This window comes from Erythrolamprus reginae, chromosome 2, assembly GCF_031021105.1.
Source record: "Erythrolamprus reginae isolate rEryReg1 chromosome 2, rEryReg1.hap1, whole genome shotgun sequence".
Lineage (NCBI taxonomy): Eukaryota > Metazoa > Chordata > Lepidosauria > Squamata > Dipsadidae > Erythrolamprus > Erythrolamprus reginae.
This window is the reverse complement of record NC_091951.1, coordinates 208,765,283-208,782,671: the sequence shown is the minus strand read 5'-3', so window position 1 is coordinate 208,782,671 and position 17,389 is coordinate 208,765,283. Positions and strand designations below refer to the sequence as shown.

Below are 17,389 nucleotides of genomic sequence, written 5' to 3'. Positions count from 1 at the left end.
CACACCCACAAAATAAGCCACACCCATAGTGTGGCAGTAAAAAAATTGGCTGCCCATTACTGAGCACGTCCCCTGCCATGGGCTGTATGCAGAGAGTGGGACCTGAGGCAGAGGGCAGCTTCCATCATGATGGTGCTTTCTGCGACCCAATTCGCTCTTTGCATCTAGCCCATGACAGGGGATGTGTTGGTCCTTCAGAAGCACTGGGGAACTCTAGACACAAGATGAGCTGTGCCAGGATGTACCACACTAATTTTAGCCCCACCAGCAGCTTCCATTCTGTGAGAGGTTCCCACCCCGCGGAGAAGGGACCAGACTGCCGACAGAAGAAAGCAACCCCTTGTACTGGCTTCTCCAAGCTGGTGCTCACCTCCCTCTAGGCTTCTGTACGGGGCAGGTTTTAAAAATGGTGCATGCAACTAGAGCTGCCTGCTGCCCAAAATGCAATGCTCTATTTTAATCTCCGCATGCTCCCTTTTTTGGAATGGGGGAGGGGATCATGGCACTTTTGCCTGAAAACACTTTCTTTCCTGATTCCAAAAATGGAGTGTGCAGAGATCAAAAAAGAGCATTGCATTTCGGGCGGTAGGCAGCTCTGGTTGCACTCCTCATTTTTGGAACCAGGTGGCATAGGGCATGTTGCGCCAGGATATGCCGCACTAATTTTAGCCCTGCCGGCTGGGCAGCTTCCATTCTGGGAGAGCTTTCTGGGCTCCATCTCCATGGCATTGGGTCCAGGTGGCAGCTGCTCAGGCGGCCAAAGCAGCAGACCGCACGCAGGAAGGAGACTGGGGGAAGGAAGCAGGGCAGGGAGGAGGAGGCTGGGCTGGGGTGGACAACACCCGGCAGGAGCAGGAAGTGCCCCTAAATGCTTAAAGGTGGCGCAGTTGCCGCTGCCACTCCCAGAGGTGTGCCATCGAACTAGTGGAGGGAAGCACCTTCCTCCACACCTTGGCAGGTGCAGGAGCAGCTGGGGAGGTGTGCAGGTGCTCAAAGGAAAGTTTTTGGTTAGATGGGCTGCCAGGGGCTTGGGCAGCAGCAATAGCAATTTCCAAAGCCCACCTGCCTGGTCTGGCTTCTATTCCCGAAGTCAAGACAATTTCTGTCCCCCAAAATGCCACAGCAACCTGAAAGGCAGGTCCTTGGAGTGTGCACAGGATTTCCAACAAAAGCTGGGCAGCCTTTGATTCTGGGCCCCAGGCAAAGAGGATGGGTCAGATGCAAGAGGAATCCTCCTGGAGAAGAATCCACAGGTTTTTTGTGGACTTGAGGGCCAGGGGAACCTTCTCTTCTCGGGCACTTTCAGTCACATGAAGGCTGCAGAATGTGTGGCATCCCTGGAGTCCCTAGGCAGCCTGCCATGCCCCCTCCTGCTCAGACAGGCATTGCTGCCTGTCATAAATGGAGCCTCCCCCACTCCAGTAATTGTCTGTCGGAAGGATTTCTTGCTGTAAGCCAAACTGCTCATCTTTTTATTTTAAAAATGTTCAGCGCTTGGCTTGCAGCAGCAAATACTTCTGACAGACAATTACCAGAGTGGGCGGGGGGCTCCATGGGGTCACATGCACCCTCCAAGCATCTCTCCCACTCAGTCCCCCTTTGCCAGGAGGAGGCAACTCAGTTGACACACAGGGCAGAGGTGAGCTCCAACCTACTCTCTGCAGCTTAATTCTCTCCCGTACCCCAAGGCCATGCCTCATGGCCGCGGACACACATGTACAGTTCAAAAAAACCCCAAAATACTTTTAAAATAAAAATAACAAAAACAAGATGGCGACTGCATGCAATAATAAAAATTCAGCATTTGCACATGTGCAGAAGGGAAAAAAAGAAAAAAAATCTGCCATCATGGAACTGATGTCATCAGTGGGTTCCTTCCAGTACAGAGCACCTGACCGTATCAGTAGCAGCCCGTCACTGATGCCCACTCCCCAAATCCTAATTACAATATAGAATCTGCTGCAGTCATGTTAATACAGAGCTCTTTTTTATCCTAAAGATGCAGATCAAATAATAGGATCTCATTTTTTTTAATGAAAACAGGATGCTAGCCAATTCCTTTCTAGTCATTGCTGTATTCTTTCAGCAGTATTCATGTGGACATCACTAAGTGACAGCCTTAAGAGGAATTATAGTTGCTTTTTAATTAGGTTACTGCTTCATATTTATCCTGTCTAGGTTAGAACCAACCATGGAGACCTCCCAGGAGAACGCCAGGGAACGAGGTCCATGACAGCCACAGCCTACCAAACCCAGGGAGGATCTGGAAACTATCTTCATATAATCATTACATCTACAGATATTAAGCCCGGAGATAACTTACCTATATTTTTCTTTGTGAAGGGCAATGCAAACTCATTGAACCAGATCCAATATTTCACATACCTTGTAAGTATTATAGATCTGGAGGAAATCCAAGGGCTGCATTTCAATTTATATTGTAGCCTTGAAACCACTGGCTTAATCTATCATTTCTAAGCTTTCCATTAATCAGTATTTGTTCATCCTCAGATATTGACTAAGGGGAAGATATTCAAGGTTGGCCGTCAACCCAGGAGAGCTGGGCAGAATCTGGTGACCATGAATCTACGTATCACTCCAGATCTCATCCCTTCCTTCCGGTTTGTGGCTTACTACCAAGTGGGAAACAATGAAATTGTGGCTGACTCTGTCTGGGTAGATGTGAAGGATACCTGCATGGGAAAGGTAAGTCAGCCTTCCCAGTAGCTTTCTTAATAGTCATGAGAAACACATTATTATAGCTGTATCAGAACTATTTTTTCTTAAAGTGGCAATTTTGCTGTCTGTTGGAGACCTGAGCTTTTCTTTGCTTTGTATAAACAGTTGGTTGTGAAAGGAGCATCTTCCAGAGACAATCGAATACAAAAGCCAGGAGCTCCAATGAAAATCAAATTGGAAGGGGATCCAGGTGCTCGGATCAGTCTTGTGGCTGTGGACAAAGCAGTATATCTTCTCAATGATAAATATAAGATTAGCCAAGTGAAGGTAAGATCAGAAATTTCTTAACCTACAAACACTCAGCTTTTAAGGGTTTTCCAACTTATAGAACTGAAGAGGAACATTTTTTTTTCTGTAATGTGCACTAGATATGGGAAACGATAGAAAAGAGTGACTTTGGCTGTACAGTGGGCAGTGGCCAGAATAATCTGGGTGTGTTTGAAGATGCTGGACTGGCTCTGATAACTAGCACTAATCTCAACACCAAACCAAGATCAGGTATTTAGGGATGGGTGTTAATATCTGGGAGATGGGAGAAGTTTTTCAATCCATTTAGAAGCCAAGAGAAAAGCATTTTCTCCATCAAATACTACTGGCATCATATGGGAATCAATTCACAAGACCAAAGCAAATAGTCAAGGCTCACTGCAGAGTTATTTGGTTAAGATAGTCACTTTAGAAATTAATCAATTAATTCATTAAACAAACAAAATGTATTGTTATCAGTGTGCACTGAGGAACTACCTCCAGAAAATAGTAGAAGAAACTCCAGCAGACAAAAAAGTTTCACCCATATTTATACATTTCAGAAAGGAGGAAAAAATAATAGTCATGCATATGCCTAAGTAATACATGATATAAGCATAAACATTAATAATTAACAAACCTCATATTACTACTCTACTTACTATGTTCAAGAAGGAATTATTCTATTAACAAAAGAAACACAGCAGTTTGGTTGCCATAGAAATCTTGGTCAGGCTTACAGAGAACCAGGCACTTCATGGTTGCCTGTTTCATGTGCCAATTAGCACACATTCCTTTTATGTTTCTCTTTTGCTAAAATGTCCCAGTTCTCTAAGGATTTGTTTTCCTTCCATTTGAAAAGTATGTTTCAGCACCTGAAGTACAGAATACATGCATAGGTGCATCAGATTGCCTTCCGTTCCCTGTCCTAATGTTTCTCTTTTACTAATATCATGTATATAAACATTATATCTTTGTATACCACCAATACGTACTTGACAAAACAAACAAATAAACTACTGGCCATTGGGTTCTTGAACTGCATGCAATGGTTTCCAACATCCTCTACTGTATGATTGCTCAAATTGTAGGGAAAATTCCAGATCACTGTTTCCAGTGATGATTCTAGAGGAGGGAATTATAATGCAGGATTTCTACTTTATTCTTATTATTTTAAGAGGGACCTACCTTACTAAGGTTTCTTCCTTACCGCAGCTTCCCAATTCTAAAGTGAACTTTCTATGAGCTGCTTTGGATCAATTAGATATAGGTTTAAGTAACACATAATTAAGGCTTCAGACTACATTCCCTATCTATTTTAAATGGGAAAAAGTCCCACAGAAGGCAGCAGAACTACCTTACTCCCCTACTGTAAATTAATTGTAAAATTAATCTTCACAAGAATTAGTGCTGAGCTAATTCTTCTTACTTTAATCTTTATCTTCTCCCCTGCTGCCTACAGATGCAAAGTGTCCTAAGCCTGCAAATCGGAGGCGTCGCAGCTCTGTTTTGCTGTTTGACAGCAAGGAAAGCAAAGGTATGTGACAAATAATGAAGTTTCTGTTTACTGTGAAGTAAAAGAATAAAACTGCAGCCCATTTGCATTTATTGAATCAGTCAGGAAATGGATAAAGAAATGGAGGAAGATTGTCCCTCTTTCCCTTGTTTCTCAAGCAAGAGGTAGAAAATTAATAATCTATATCTATATTAAATAGGATCATTCTTGAGACTTCCGGTCTGGCTCGGGACTGCAGCGGAGTCTCCTGGGCAGGGCTCTGCCCCGAGACTCCTTCTACCTCTCCGAAGGTCGTGGATTGCGATCGGATCGGGTCCGGATGGCCTGATCCTAGAACAGGGGGCTTCCCTCTGTCCGAGGAGCCGCCGCCGAAGCTCCAGAGACAGCGGTTCGCCCTACAGCTTTGGAGAAGGGAGAACCGATCCTCTTCCTTAAGAGGATACGGCCATTGCGATCCCCCCAAACCTAGCGGGAAGCGAGGAAAAAGTTAAAGAAAGTAAGGATTTTTGCAGCTTCTCACATTGAAAAAGAATACAAAAGACAAGAAGAATTTAAGGTAAAATTTTATTGTTTCATGTTTACAAATAGAAGATCGGAGTACAGAGAAAGTTACAAGTGAAAGTTTCTTTAACAAGGCGAAGGTGAAAGTTATTAGAAAATTCAAATCCATTCGCGAAACAACAGCCGGATCTATTTTTCTTCACTTTCGTTTTCTGCTTTGAACTTGAACTTTTGAACATCTAAAAACTCTGGAAAATTAACCACATAATACAAATTTGATATGATTTTATGAAAGACTTAAACTACAAAGCTGAATAAAATTGAAAAAATTTGAAATCTTTACATCTTCAGTAAAAGTGCATCCCGGGCTCTAATTTTTGACAGCGGAGGGATTAAAAATGTCTTTGCTTCACTTCCTTCTTTCTTCAAACGACAAAATGAAATAAACTAACAACTTGAATATAAATGAAAAGTAAAATGAACTGATATATTAAAGCTAAGAAGACTCATTTTCTGGACTGTTTGTTCTTGGATTATTCTCTTTGGATTACTTGCTGTATTCTTGGATTTGTAGCAGAGAGACTGGCTGCTTTGTCTTGGGCTGCGAAATATAAATTGACTCCATTTTAATAACTTCAAATTTGACTTGTCTCTAATTGGAAAATTATGACTGTATAAAATATAAAATATAATAACATCGAAATTTCTTTTTTGACATCGTTGGACTAACGAGACTTTGAATCTACAAGGATTATTCACTATATAAGAAGAATATAAGTATATAATATTGGTACATAACACTGATTTTTTCCTCTTTAAATTTTACAGCGTTAATTCTTAACTTTTTTTTTCCTTTTCTCTTTTTCCTTTGTTCTTTTTAAATAAAAGTAATTTAGAATATATGCATTGATAACTATCCTTGGTTTCCTGCTCTACTCTACTGAAATTAAAACCTCCTTTTCTACAGAGATTGCTTCTTCTCTGCCTTTCTTTTTTTTCTATTTTTCTTCTTCTCTTTAGTTATATAATTAACTTTTTATTTCTCTTCTTTTTTTACTACTATCTCCCTTTTTTGTATTGAATTTCTGCTTTTTCTTTCTTCTTTAAATTGTTTTTAAAATTGTTTTATTTTGTCTGCCTTCCTTTTGGTCTTGTCAAATTAAGGTAACAAGATAATTTACTGTGACATTTGCTAACAATTTTACTGATATTTCTGCCATATTATTAGTTAAATTTTATTGTGATATTTTAAAGAAAATTTGTTGAAAAAGTAATTGAAGAGGTTTGGAATTTATAGTGATTCTTTTCTTTTCACTAAATATAAAACAATAAGAATTGTAAACTTGAAAATGTCGAGTACTTCAACCTATACTAAAACAGTTAAAAAGCCAACAGCAACTGCAGCTTCATCACCCCAAGGCTCACCCCATCCTTCACACCAGACTGTATCTGTAACCATGTTTACTAAAGAGAAGGAGAAAGAGAAACCACAACAGCCTACGCTTACAACAATACAAGAGACTTTGAATGCTATGAAGGAGTTTATGCTTAAATCACAAGACGATGCAACTCAACAAAGAGAAGCCATAAAAGAAGATGCAACTCAACAAAGAGAAGCTATAAAAACAGAGATGGCTGAATTCAAAACAGAGATGGCTGAACTCAAAGCAGACATGGGAGAAATGAAGGCACAGATGAAGGAGATCCAACAAACTCTGAAAGAGAGCGAAGACCGAGTCAAAATAGTTGAAGAGAAGACTGACAAAATGGAAAAAAGAATGGACTATCTTGAGGACAGAGCTGACTCGAGATATAGAAGATATGATGAATCAATCACTCATCTGGAAATGCAACATGCTTCATATGGGCTACGATTTCAAAACATAATAGAAGAAAAAGATGAAGATTTAAAGATGACTATGGCCAAAACCATTTGAGGAATCCTCCAGGCAGACCCCGTGGAAATAATGAAAGAAATCGATGAAGTTTTCAGAATTTCAAATAGCTACATACGTCACCACAATCTTCCAAGAGAGATTCACATTAAGTTTACAAGAAGAACTCTAAGAGATTATATACTACACTGGGCAAGAACTGGAAAACTGCAACACAAAGGAACAGAAATAAAAATATTAAAACAAATCCCAAGAAGTGTCAGAGAAAGCAGAAGAGACTACCATTTCCTAACCAGAATTTTGATTAAAGAAAATATAACTTTTCGTTGGCTTATTCCACAAGGACTATCATTAACCTGGCATTCTAAAAGATACAAACTGGAAAATTGGGATCAAGCAAGAGACTTTTTTGAAAATAGTGGAATAAGCCAACTGGACCAACCAGTAAAGGAACAGACAGTACAACAGCAACCAGTAAAGGAATTGACAGTACAACAGGAGGAAGTCATGGGGGCAGCTGCACAAGAAGAAGAGTAGGACCAAGGCACTAGAAGAAAACAACCTCAGCGCGAAACCAAAAAGCACAATAAATGACAACATTGAAAAAAAAATTTCTCAGTAAATGTAAATGGACTGAATGAACCAAAGAAAAGAAAACAAATGTTTTCCAAAATTAAAAATCAAAAAGCCCAAATTGTAATATTACAAGAAGAACACATTAAAAAAAGTAATCGAAAATTATTATTAAATCCTAAAATTGGAAATATGTATGCTGCATTAGCAGACCAAAAAATAAAAAAAGGAGTAGTGATGTATGTTGAGAATTCTATAAATTCCAAACCATTATTTATAGATGATGAAGGTAGAATTTTGATTGTCCAAGTTAACATTGAATCTAGACCTCTTGCTATTGTTTCTATTTATGCCCCAAATGTAGACCAAATGACTTTCTACAAAAAATTACATCAAAAAATAACAGAGTTAAACATTGAAAATATGCTAATAATTGGAGATTTTAATGCTATTACAAATAGACAGTTAGACCACTTGGGGGGGGGATAGTAAAAAGAAAAAAAAGAATTTACTGCCTACCACTTTTCAAAAAATGAAAGCAGAATTATTATTAAATGATATCTAGAGGGAAAGACACCCTCAAAAAAGACAATATACCTTTTATTCTAACCCTCACAAAATTTGGCCAAGAATAGACATGATATGGGCTCCAAAAACAACTGCAGAACAAATAAAAGAGGTGGAAATAGATGTTAATACATGGGCAGATCACAATCCTGTAGTAGTCTATATGAAAGTTAATAAAAAACATTTTAATTGGCAGATGAATAGAAATATATTGAAGGAAAAAAAATATAAGGATTGGATCGAGAAAGAACTAAAAATATTTTTTGAAATTAATAAAAACTCAAACACCAATCCACAAAATTTATGGGATACAACCAAAGCATACATAAGAGGATTAACGATATCTTACACAGCAAAACATAATAAGGAAAATAGAATAAAATACGAACAATTAATAAACGAGTTAAAACAACTAGAATCTTTATCACAACAAAATATAAAAAACAAAGAATTAAAAGGAAAAATAGAGGTAACTAAACATAAAATTAGGTTGATAGAACAGAATCAAACAGCGGAAAAAATAAAAAGAGCTAAACAGTATTATTTTGAACATGCTAACAAACCAGGTAGATGGCTCGCATATAAACATAGGAAACAGAGACAGTCAAAAATAATTTAAAAACTAGAAGATAAAGATGGAACAATAAAATATGATATGGAAGGGAAAGCAGATATTGTACAAAACTTTTTCAAAGAATTATATAAAAAAGAAAATATTAGTGAAGATGAAGTTTTCAAATATTTAGAACATGCTGAGTTACCACAATTAACGGAAGAGCAACAGGCAAATATGGAAGAACCAATAACAATGGAAGAATTCCTTACAATAATTAAAAAAACAGAAAAATAATAAAGCTACCGGACCAGACGCCATACCGGCAGAATGGTATAAAATAGAAAACGAGACAATAAGAAATAATATGTTAGAAATTTTTAATGAATGTAGACTTGATGGTAGAATCCCCAAATTTTGGTCTGAATCTTTAATAACCTTAATTCATAAACCGGGTACAGCAATAGAAAAAATCAAAAATTATAGACCCATATCATTATTAAACGTAGATTATAAGATATTTACTGCAATATATGCAAACAGATTAAAAAAGGTTATAAATGGCATAATTCATCAAGACCAGAATGGTTTTTTACCAGGTAGACAAATTAAAAATAATCTCAGAATGGTTATCAACACATTAGAATATTATGAACAACATCCTGGAAAAACATTATCTTTAATGTTTCTAGATGCTCAAAAAGCCTTTGACAACGTCAATTGGATATTTATAAAAATGCAATTGAATAAAATGAGATTTGGTCCTAAATTTTCAAATTTAATAGATGCTATTTATTCAAAACAAACTACAAAAATTATATTAAATAACGAACAATTGGAAACATTTGAACTAAATAAAGGAGTTCGCCAAGGATGTCCTATATCACCTTTATTATTTATTATGTCCCTAGAAACCCTATTAATTAAAATAAGAGCAGACCCAAATATAAAAGGTCTGACCGTTGGAAAGGAGACATATAAAGTCCAAGCCTTTGCAGACGATCTGACTTTTATAATTGAAGATCCGATAACGACAGTCCCAATATTAATTCAGACAATAGAACAATATGGAAAGGTAGCAGGTTTAAAAATAAATAAAAGTAAAACACAATTTATAACAAAAAATATGAGTAAAATACAAGAAAGCAAACTGGAACACATCTCTGGAATACAAGTAGTTAAAAGGTTAAATATTTGGGAATATGGTTAACAGCAAAACAATAACACTAAAAAATGATAATTATACAAAATTAATGGTGGAAATTAAAAAAGACTTAGAAATTTGGAATAACTTAAAAATATCCTTTTTGGGAAGAGTGGCCACAATTAAGATGAATATTTTGCCTAAAATTTTATTTTTGTTTCAGGTAATCCCAATAAATCCAGGGGGAAACTTTTTCAAAGAGTTAACAAATATAGTTTAAAAAAATTATGGCAAGGGAAAAAAGCAAGAATAAAGATAAATATGTTAGAAGATATTAAAGAAAGGGGAGGATTTGCACTTCCAAATTGGAAATTATATTATCAGGCAGCCGCCTTAACGTTGATTAGAGATTGGATAACCTTGGAAGATAAAAGAACACTAAACTTAGAAGGATATGATCTTCTGCTTGGCTGGCATGCCTTTGTATGGTATGACAAAGATAAAAATCACTCATATTTTAAAAGACATACTTTAAGAAAATATTTATTAGAAGTTTGGAAAGATATAAGAAAAAACAATTTTTTAACTATCCCTGAATGGGTCGCCCCTTTAGAAGCAATAATACACCCAAAGTCCATAAAAGACATGAAAATAATAAGATATAAGGACTTATTAAATGATCAAATGAAATTAAAATCTAGGATTAAACTACAAGAGGAAGGGACAATAATTGATTGGTGGCATTACACACAGATTCGATCTAGATACCAGAAAGATAGTAGGTTCTATATTTTTAACAAGAATAAAAATTTATTAAGTAATTTAATTACTACTAATCAAACTAAAACAATAGGGAAAACTTACAAATATTTGATAGCACATAAAAACATAGAGCTGACCTTAAAAGATAACATGATAAGTTGGTGCAGAAATATTGGAAAAGAAATAGATATAGATACATGGGAGAAAGTCTGGACTTATAACTGGAAAATGACAAAATCAGTGTCCCTAAAAGAAAATCAAATTAAAATGTTTTATAGATGGCACCTCCCACCAAATAGGATAGCAAAAATGTTCCCCAAAACTTCCCTGATGTGTTGGAAATGTAAGAAAGAGATAGGGTCTTATTATCACCAATGGTGGACATGCAGTAAAGCCAGAATGTATTGGAAGATGATAGAGAAAATAATGAAAGAAATAGTAAAGCAAGATGTAGAAATTACCCCGGAATTCTATTTATTAGGAATTACAAATCAGAGTTATAAGAAAGAAATTTTATATTTAATTATACATATTTTAACTGCGGCTAGGATTATATATGCGCAAAATTGGAAAGGGGAGAATATCCCCAAAGAAGAAGAAGTCATCACAAAAATATTGGACTGCGCCGAGATGGATATGATGACAAGACGCTTAAATGATCAAGAAGATACGAAATTTTATGAAACATGGAACAAAGTTTATATATGGATAAATAAGAAAAAATAACAGAAAATTAAGATATACTGTAAATGTGTAATTGTCTTTGTAAGGATAAGGTTATCATTTTAAGGTTATAGTAGTGTTAGATAAACTAAGTTTGGTTTAGAAATATAGTAGAATTAGATTATATATTAAGAATTATTATGAGAAGAGTTCTTTTTTAAATGAAAAGTTTAACAAATCATTTTTTTCAAATATTCAATTATATATTCAATTATGTATTCTTTTTCTGTATTTAAATTTATACTTTCGAGATAAGCGGGGAATATACATCCCCACCTTTATGAAAATTAATAAAAAGATTTTAAAAACAAAAAATAAATAGGATCATTCTTCACTTATCAATAATTTTGAGTTGAATACTGAGTGCAATGGAGGGAGAAGTACCCAATTGTTTAATGTAGACTATGCAGTAACTGGTTCAAGCTAAAGAGATTACATTTGTTAGACAACATTTTTAAGCATTGTTTTTTTAGTGTTCTCGGATCGCAACACTGATCAAGAATTGACTCTCATCCTTTTTTCACGTGCACTTTCTGTAAACATATAACATCCAAGTATTGCTTCTGTAGTCTAGCAAATACGTATCTTCTTTTAATTGAATAATTTAGTCCATTAATGTTAACGGAAAAGTTTTTTGCTTCTTCTTCCATTCTACTGCTAATTTTTTGCCCTCATTATTTAGTGTTTCTTGTTTCTCTTTAGTTTTTTCATCTTCTCACTTTCTTTTTCTTAGAAACATAGAAACATAGAAGACTGACAGCAGAAAAAGACCTCATGGTCCATCTAGTCTGCCCTTATACTATTTTTTGTATTTTATCTTAGGATTGATATATGTTTATCCCAGGCATTTTTAAATTCAGTTACTGTGGATATACCAACCACATCTGCTGGAAGTTTGTTCCAAGGATCTACTACTCTTTCAGTAAAATAATATTTTCTCATGTAGCTTTTGATCTTTCCCCCAACTAACTTCAGATTGTGTCCCCTTGCTCTTGTGTTCACTTTCCTATTAAAAACACGTCCCTCCTGAACCTTATTTAACCTTTTGACATTTTTAAATGTTTTGATCATGCCCCCCCTTTTCCTTCTGTCCTCCAGACTATACAGATTGAGTTCATTAAGTCTTTCCTGATACGTTTTATGCTTAAGACCTTCCACCATTCTTGTAGTCCGTCTTTCGACCCGTTCAATTTTGTCAATATCTTTTTGTAGGTGAGGTCTCCAGAACTGAACACAGTATTCCAATTGTGGTCTCTCCAGCGCTCTATACAGCGGGATCACAATCTCCCTCTTTCTGCTTGTTATACCTCTAGCTATGCAGCCAAGCATCCTACTTGCTTTTTCTACTGCCTGACCACACTGCTCACCCATTTTGAGACTGTCAGAAATCACTATCCATAAATCATTCTCTTCTGAAGTTTTTGCTAACACAGAACTGCCAATACAATACTCAGATTGAGGATTCCTTTTGCCCAAGTGCATTATTTTACATTTGGAAACATTAAACTGCAGTTTCCATTGCTTTGACCATTTATCTAGTAAAGCTAAATCACTTACCATATTACAGATGCCTCCAGGAATATCAGCCCTATTGCACACTTTAGAGTCATCGGCAAATAGGCAAACCTTCCCTACCAAACCTTCCCCATGTCACTCACAAACATATTAAAAAGAATAGGACCCAGAACAGACCCTTGTGGCACACCGCTTGTACCTTGACTCTGCTCAGAATACTCATCTTTAACAATAACTCTCTGATGTCTATGCCTCAGCCAGCTGCAAATCCACTGAACTATCCAGGGATTAAGTCCAATCTTCACTAATTTATCTATCTGTTCTTTATGTGAAACCGTATCAAAGGCTTTGCTGAAGTCCAGATAGGCAATATCCACGGCACCACCTTCATCCAACACCTTTGTGACAAAGTCAAAGAAATCAATGAGATTAGTCTGACATGATTTGCCTTCAGTAAAGCCATGCTGATTTGGGTCCAATAAGTTATTGTTTTTTAGGTGCTGATTTATCCTCTTTTTGAGTAGAGTCTCCATCATTTTAACTATAACTGATGTCAAGCTAACTGGCCTGTAGTTACCAGCTTCTTCTCTACTGCCCTTCTTGTGGATAGGCACAACACTGGCCATTCTCCAATCCTCAGGAACTTCTCCTGTTAACAAGGATTGGTTAAACGAATCAGTCAGGGGGGGTGGGTCATTGACAAATCTGAGTTCTTTAAGAACTCTGGGGTGGATGCCATCTGGACCCATTGCCTTATTTATCTTTAATCGTTCAAGTTCTTCTAAGACATCGGCTTCTAAGATCACTGGAGCTGAATCCGTACAGCTGGAAGCAATGCTATATCCCTCTATAGTATTTTGAGAAAACTGAACAGAAGTAGCTATTCTTGTAATTCTTTATCCTCTACCTGTTGCTCTTCTTGACTTTTGAACTCTAAATCTATATTGCTTTCTCCTTCTTTCTCTACATACTGTTCAAAAAACTGATTGGTCTTCTCAACCATGTCTATCCTTATTTTTATCTTGCCATGTCACCAACAGATATTTCATTTCTTATTAATTTTGTTTTAAAAGGTTGGAATTCTCTTCCTTTCACTCTTATTCATTTTGGTATTTGTTTAAGTACAATTATCTTTTTCCCTTTAAATTTTATCTATTCATCTTTTGTATTTCTATAAATTTCATCTCTAATAACTATTTTCATGAACCTAATGTGTATTTCACATGACAGTTTGCATTTTCTCACATTATTTGTTTGCACTCTATAAATTTCATCAATATTGTTTCTTAATTCATTCCATTTGAACGGAGTCTGTCAATATGTCTAATATTAATTTGAGTAGGTCTTCATCTCTTGCTTCTTGTGCATTCTGTTCTGACCCAGCTTCCCGACAAATGAACACAGCACAACACAGCATCTGAACAAACCTTGTTTTAATATTAATGACTACTAATTAGCTTGTTTAGCAATCATTCTAAAGTCAAATAAAGTATAAATCAATATTTTCTGTGCCACATCTGTTAATTAAGCTTCTCAATTAAGCTGGCAATAGTTCAGACAAAAGAACATTAGTTTGACAAAGAGTCTTTCAGATAACAGCAGATAAACCACACAAACCTTGCTGTTGATGAGTTCAAAACAGGAGCAGGAACAGAGGCTTGAAAGACCTGCTTCCTGTAACTTCCTCCCTCGTTTTCACCACTTAAATAGTGGCCAATTATGCTCAAGTAGTCCTTCTTCTCAAGAACCATTCCTGCCTTTTGGCAGCTATGCATGCATGCTCATTGAGAACAGGATCCTCTTCTTCTTCACTCATGGCAACTTCTGGAGGTTATGAAGGCCTTGACTGAATTTCTGCTTCTGGCGCTGAGCCCTCTCCAGTCTCCTCGCTGTCCGACTACCAGCTACATAGGTGGGAATGGGACATTTTCCCTCTGCCAGTTGGCGACAGCTCTTTCTTCTCCAGCCTTTCTTCTCTGATGATTGGCTGCTGCCTTTTCTCCCTCACCGAAAGGCCCCTACTTGTTCAGCTCAGCCCTTCTCCTGCTTGAGCAGGTGGTTGGACTAGATGACCTTGAAGGTCCCATCCATCTCCATGATTCTTTATCAGCCTCCTCCTCATTTCTTCATGGTGATTTGAAATTGTTTCTTGTATTTTAAGCATAAATAATTTTATCGAGCTTTGTAAATTTGATAAAAGTTGAGGTTTTCCCTGATTTTTCAATAGTTGTCATTTCTGTAATTAATTTTTGTCCTGCTGGTGAAGCTGTCACAGGTGTCATTTTTAATAGTTTTGGTCACTGTAGATGTAGTTGACATGTTTGTTCTTCTAAAGAAATTGCTCCACAGTACCATCGATTTTACCTATCCACTTATGGTATATTATCTATCTCCTTCTCGCCGCCATTCTTCCTCATCTCTCTCTCTCTCTCTCTCTCTCTCTCTCTCTCTTTCTCTCTCTCTCTCTATGTGTGTGTGTACTTGTCTCTAGGTCTCTTCTCACTCTCTTGGAAAGACATGAGTACTTTCCTTGGGGCTTTCCCCACCTCCCCCCTTCCCCTCGTGCCCTCCTGGCTGACTGTGATGGGGCTGGGAGGGTGTGCATGAGAGGCAAACAGGCCTGGATTTCCGAAAGGTACAAAGAAAACAGGTAATGAAAAGCACACAGGGCTTTCTGAATGATGGGACCCAGGAAGCCAGGGAGGGAGGGATGGAGGGGGAGAGGGGAGGGAGAGAGATAGAGATGCCAAGGATGAGTGGGTAAGGGAAAGGTCTTCCAGAGAAGGAAGGGATTCAGGTTCCCCCATTGTGAAGCATATAGGAAAGTATAGTTTGATTAACAAAATCACAGAAATGCCTACCATTTTGCTATTTTTTGAAAATAACTATCTAGTTAACTGTGGCTTATTTAATATTTTTTTTAAAAAAAAATCAGTACCTTATACCAACTTGCTTTCTGTTTTCAAGATGATTTTGAAGATGAATTCTTTGAAGACAGCAACATTATCTCAAGGTCTGATTTTCCTGAGAGTTGGTTGTGGCTAACAGAGAACCTGCCTGAGCAGCCTAACAATCAAGGGTATTGGAGTTCTGCTGTTTATATTAGCCCACTTTTCAGTTGAAAGGAAAATGTAATGATTGCAAAATTTATACAGAAATGGGGAAGATGGAGTCTCTTCCAAAGAGGAAAGTCTTAGAAAAAGCCCTGCATGAAACCTGTGGTTTATTTTTCACCTTCTTTAGAAGATGAAAGCTACCTGTTAACCACTGTTCTTTATTATGGCCAATGACTAGAATTCCATTTTGAAAAGGTAGAAATGATGATTATTTACAATTAATAACAGAGTAACAGAGTTGGAAGGGACCTTGGAGGTCTTCTAATCCAACCCTCTGCTTAGGCAGGAAACCCTACACCACTCCAGACAAATGGTTTTCCAATATCTTCTTTAAAACTTCCACTGTTGCAGCATTCACAACTTCTGGAGACAAGTTGTTCCACTGATTACTTGTTCTAACTGTCAGGAAATTTCTCCTTAGGCTAGGTTGCTTCTCTCTTTGATTAGTTTCCATAAATTGCTTCTTGTTCTACTCTCAGATGCTTTGGACTCCCTCTTCTTTGTGGTGGCCCCTGAGATATTAGAAAACTGCTATCAGGTCTCCCCTAGTCCTTCTTTTCATTAAAATAGACATACCCAGTTCCGTTTTTCATAGGTTTTTAGCCTCCAATCCCCTAATTATCTTTGTTGTTCTTCTCTGCACTCTTTTTTCTCTGTACTCAACATCTTTTTCACATCATTAACATTTATATTGTTCAATATTTAATCTATTTACAATATTTAGCTTTTGGTTTGGACAGGTTCAGGTGAATCAGTAGTTGCGACCTGCAGATGAGCCTGGCCACCTGCCTGGGCACAATCCTAACCTATATTACTGTGTTTTTGTATGCTGCACACATGTGGACCACATACTTGAGTGAATTCCCATGTTTTTTGACACTGCATATGTGTGGGAATGGCACTTGAGTGCAAATTCCAGTGTTAGTGATGCCATATGCATTCGTGGATGGCGCGCGCACATGTTTCCACCGAGTCTACGGAGAGGGGCGGCACACAAATCTAATAATAATAATAAAAAAAAAAAATAGTTGGATGAACCATTGTTATGGTATGTGATGCCCACCTCTGGGTTCTACTATAGGGACACAGTAGAAGGACCAGGAAATGGTAGTTGTGGAGAAAGAGCTCTGCTTTTCAATTCTTGCCACTTGGACAATCGGTTTGTTGTGCATTGCCATTTGTTGGGGGTCAAGGGAAAGGGAAGGTTTTGCCTTCTCTTTCTGCACCAAATCCCCATGTACAATTGGTGGGCCACTGTGTGACACAGAATGCTGGACTCGATGGGCTTTGGCCTGATTCAGCATGGCTCTTCTTATGTTCTTATGTCTCCCATCACAGGGCAACTTTGGAAGCTATCAGTAGAACCTTGAGGAAAATGTAGATAAAGGAAATGTGACAGTGAGTCACCTTGAAGTTGATTTCAAAGTTAGGAATAAGTAATTGTGGATTATTTATCCAGTAGCAATCAAATAGCATTGTCATATCTACTTTCAATATTATGGTAGATTGCTTTCAAAATTAGTATTTTATTATGAAGTC

At 37.1% G+C, this 17,389-nt stretch overlaps 1 protein-coding gene across 2 annotated transcripts in view; it reads left to right on the top strand.

The window, feature by feature from the left end:
- LOC139161885 (A.superbus venom factor 1-like) overlaps positions 1–17,389 on the top strand; it is a 100,723-nt gene that overhangs the window by 44,518 nt on the left and 38,816 nt on the right. The window contains exons 12-17 of one of the 2 annotated variants that reach the window (XM_070741581.1): positions 2,179–2,388; positions 2,512–2,706; positions 2,845–3,006; positions 3,108–3,237; positions 4,448–4,522; positions 15,714–15,813. In XM_070741581.1, coding sequence (XP_070597682.1) covers positions 2,179–2,388; positions 2,512–2,706; positions 2,845–3,006; positions 3,108–3,237; positions 4,448–4,522; positions 15,714–15,813 — 872 coding nt within the window. Of the gene's footprint in view, positions 1–2,178; positions 2,389–2,511; positions 2,707–2,844; positions 3,007–3,107; positions 3,238–4,447; positions 4,523–15,701; positions 15,814–17,389 lie in introns of both variants that reach the window. The other variant, XM_070741580.1, reaches the window with a different exon arrangement.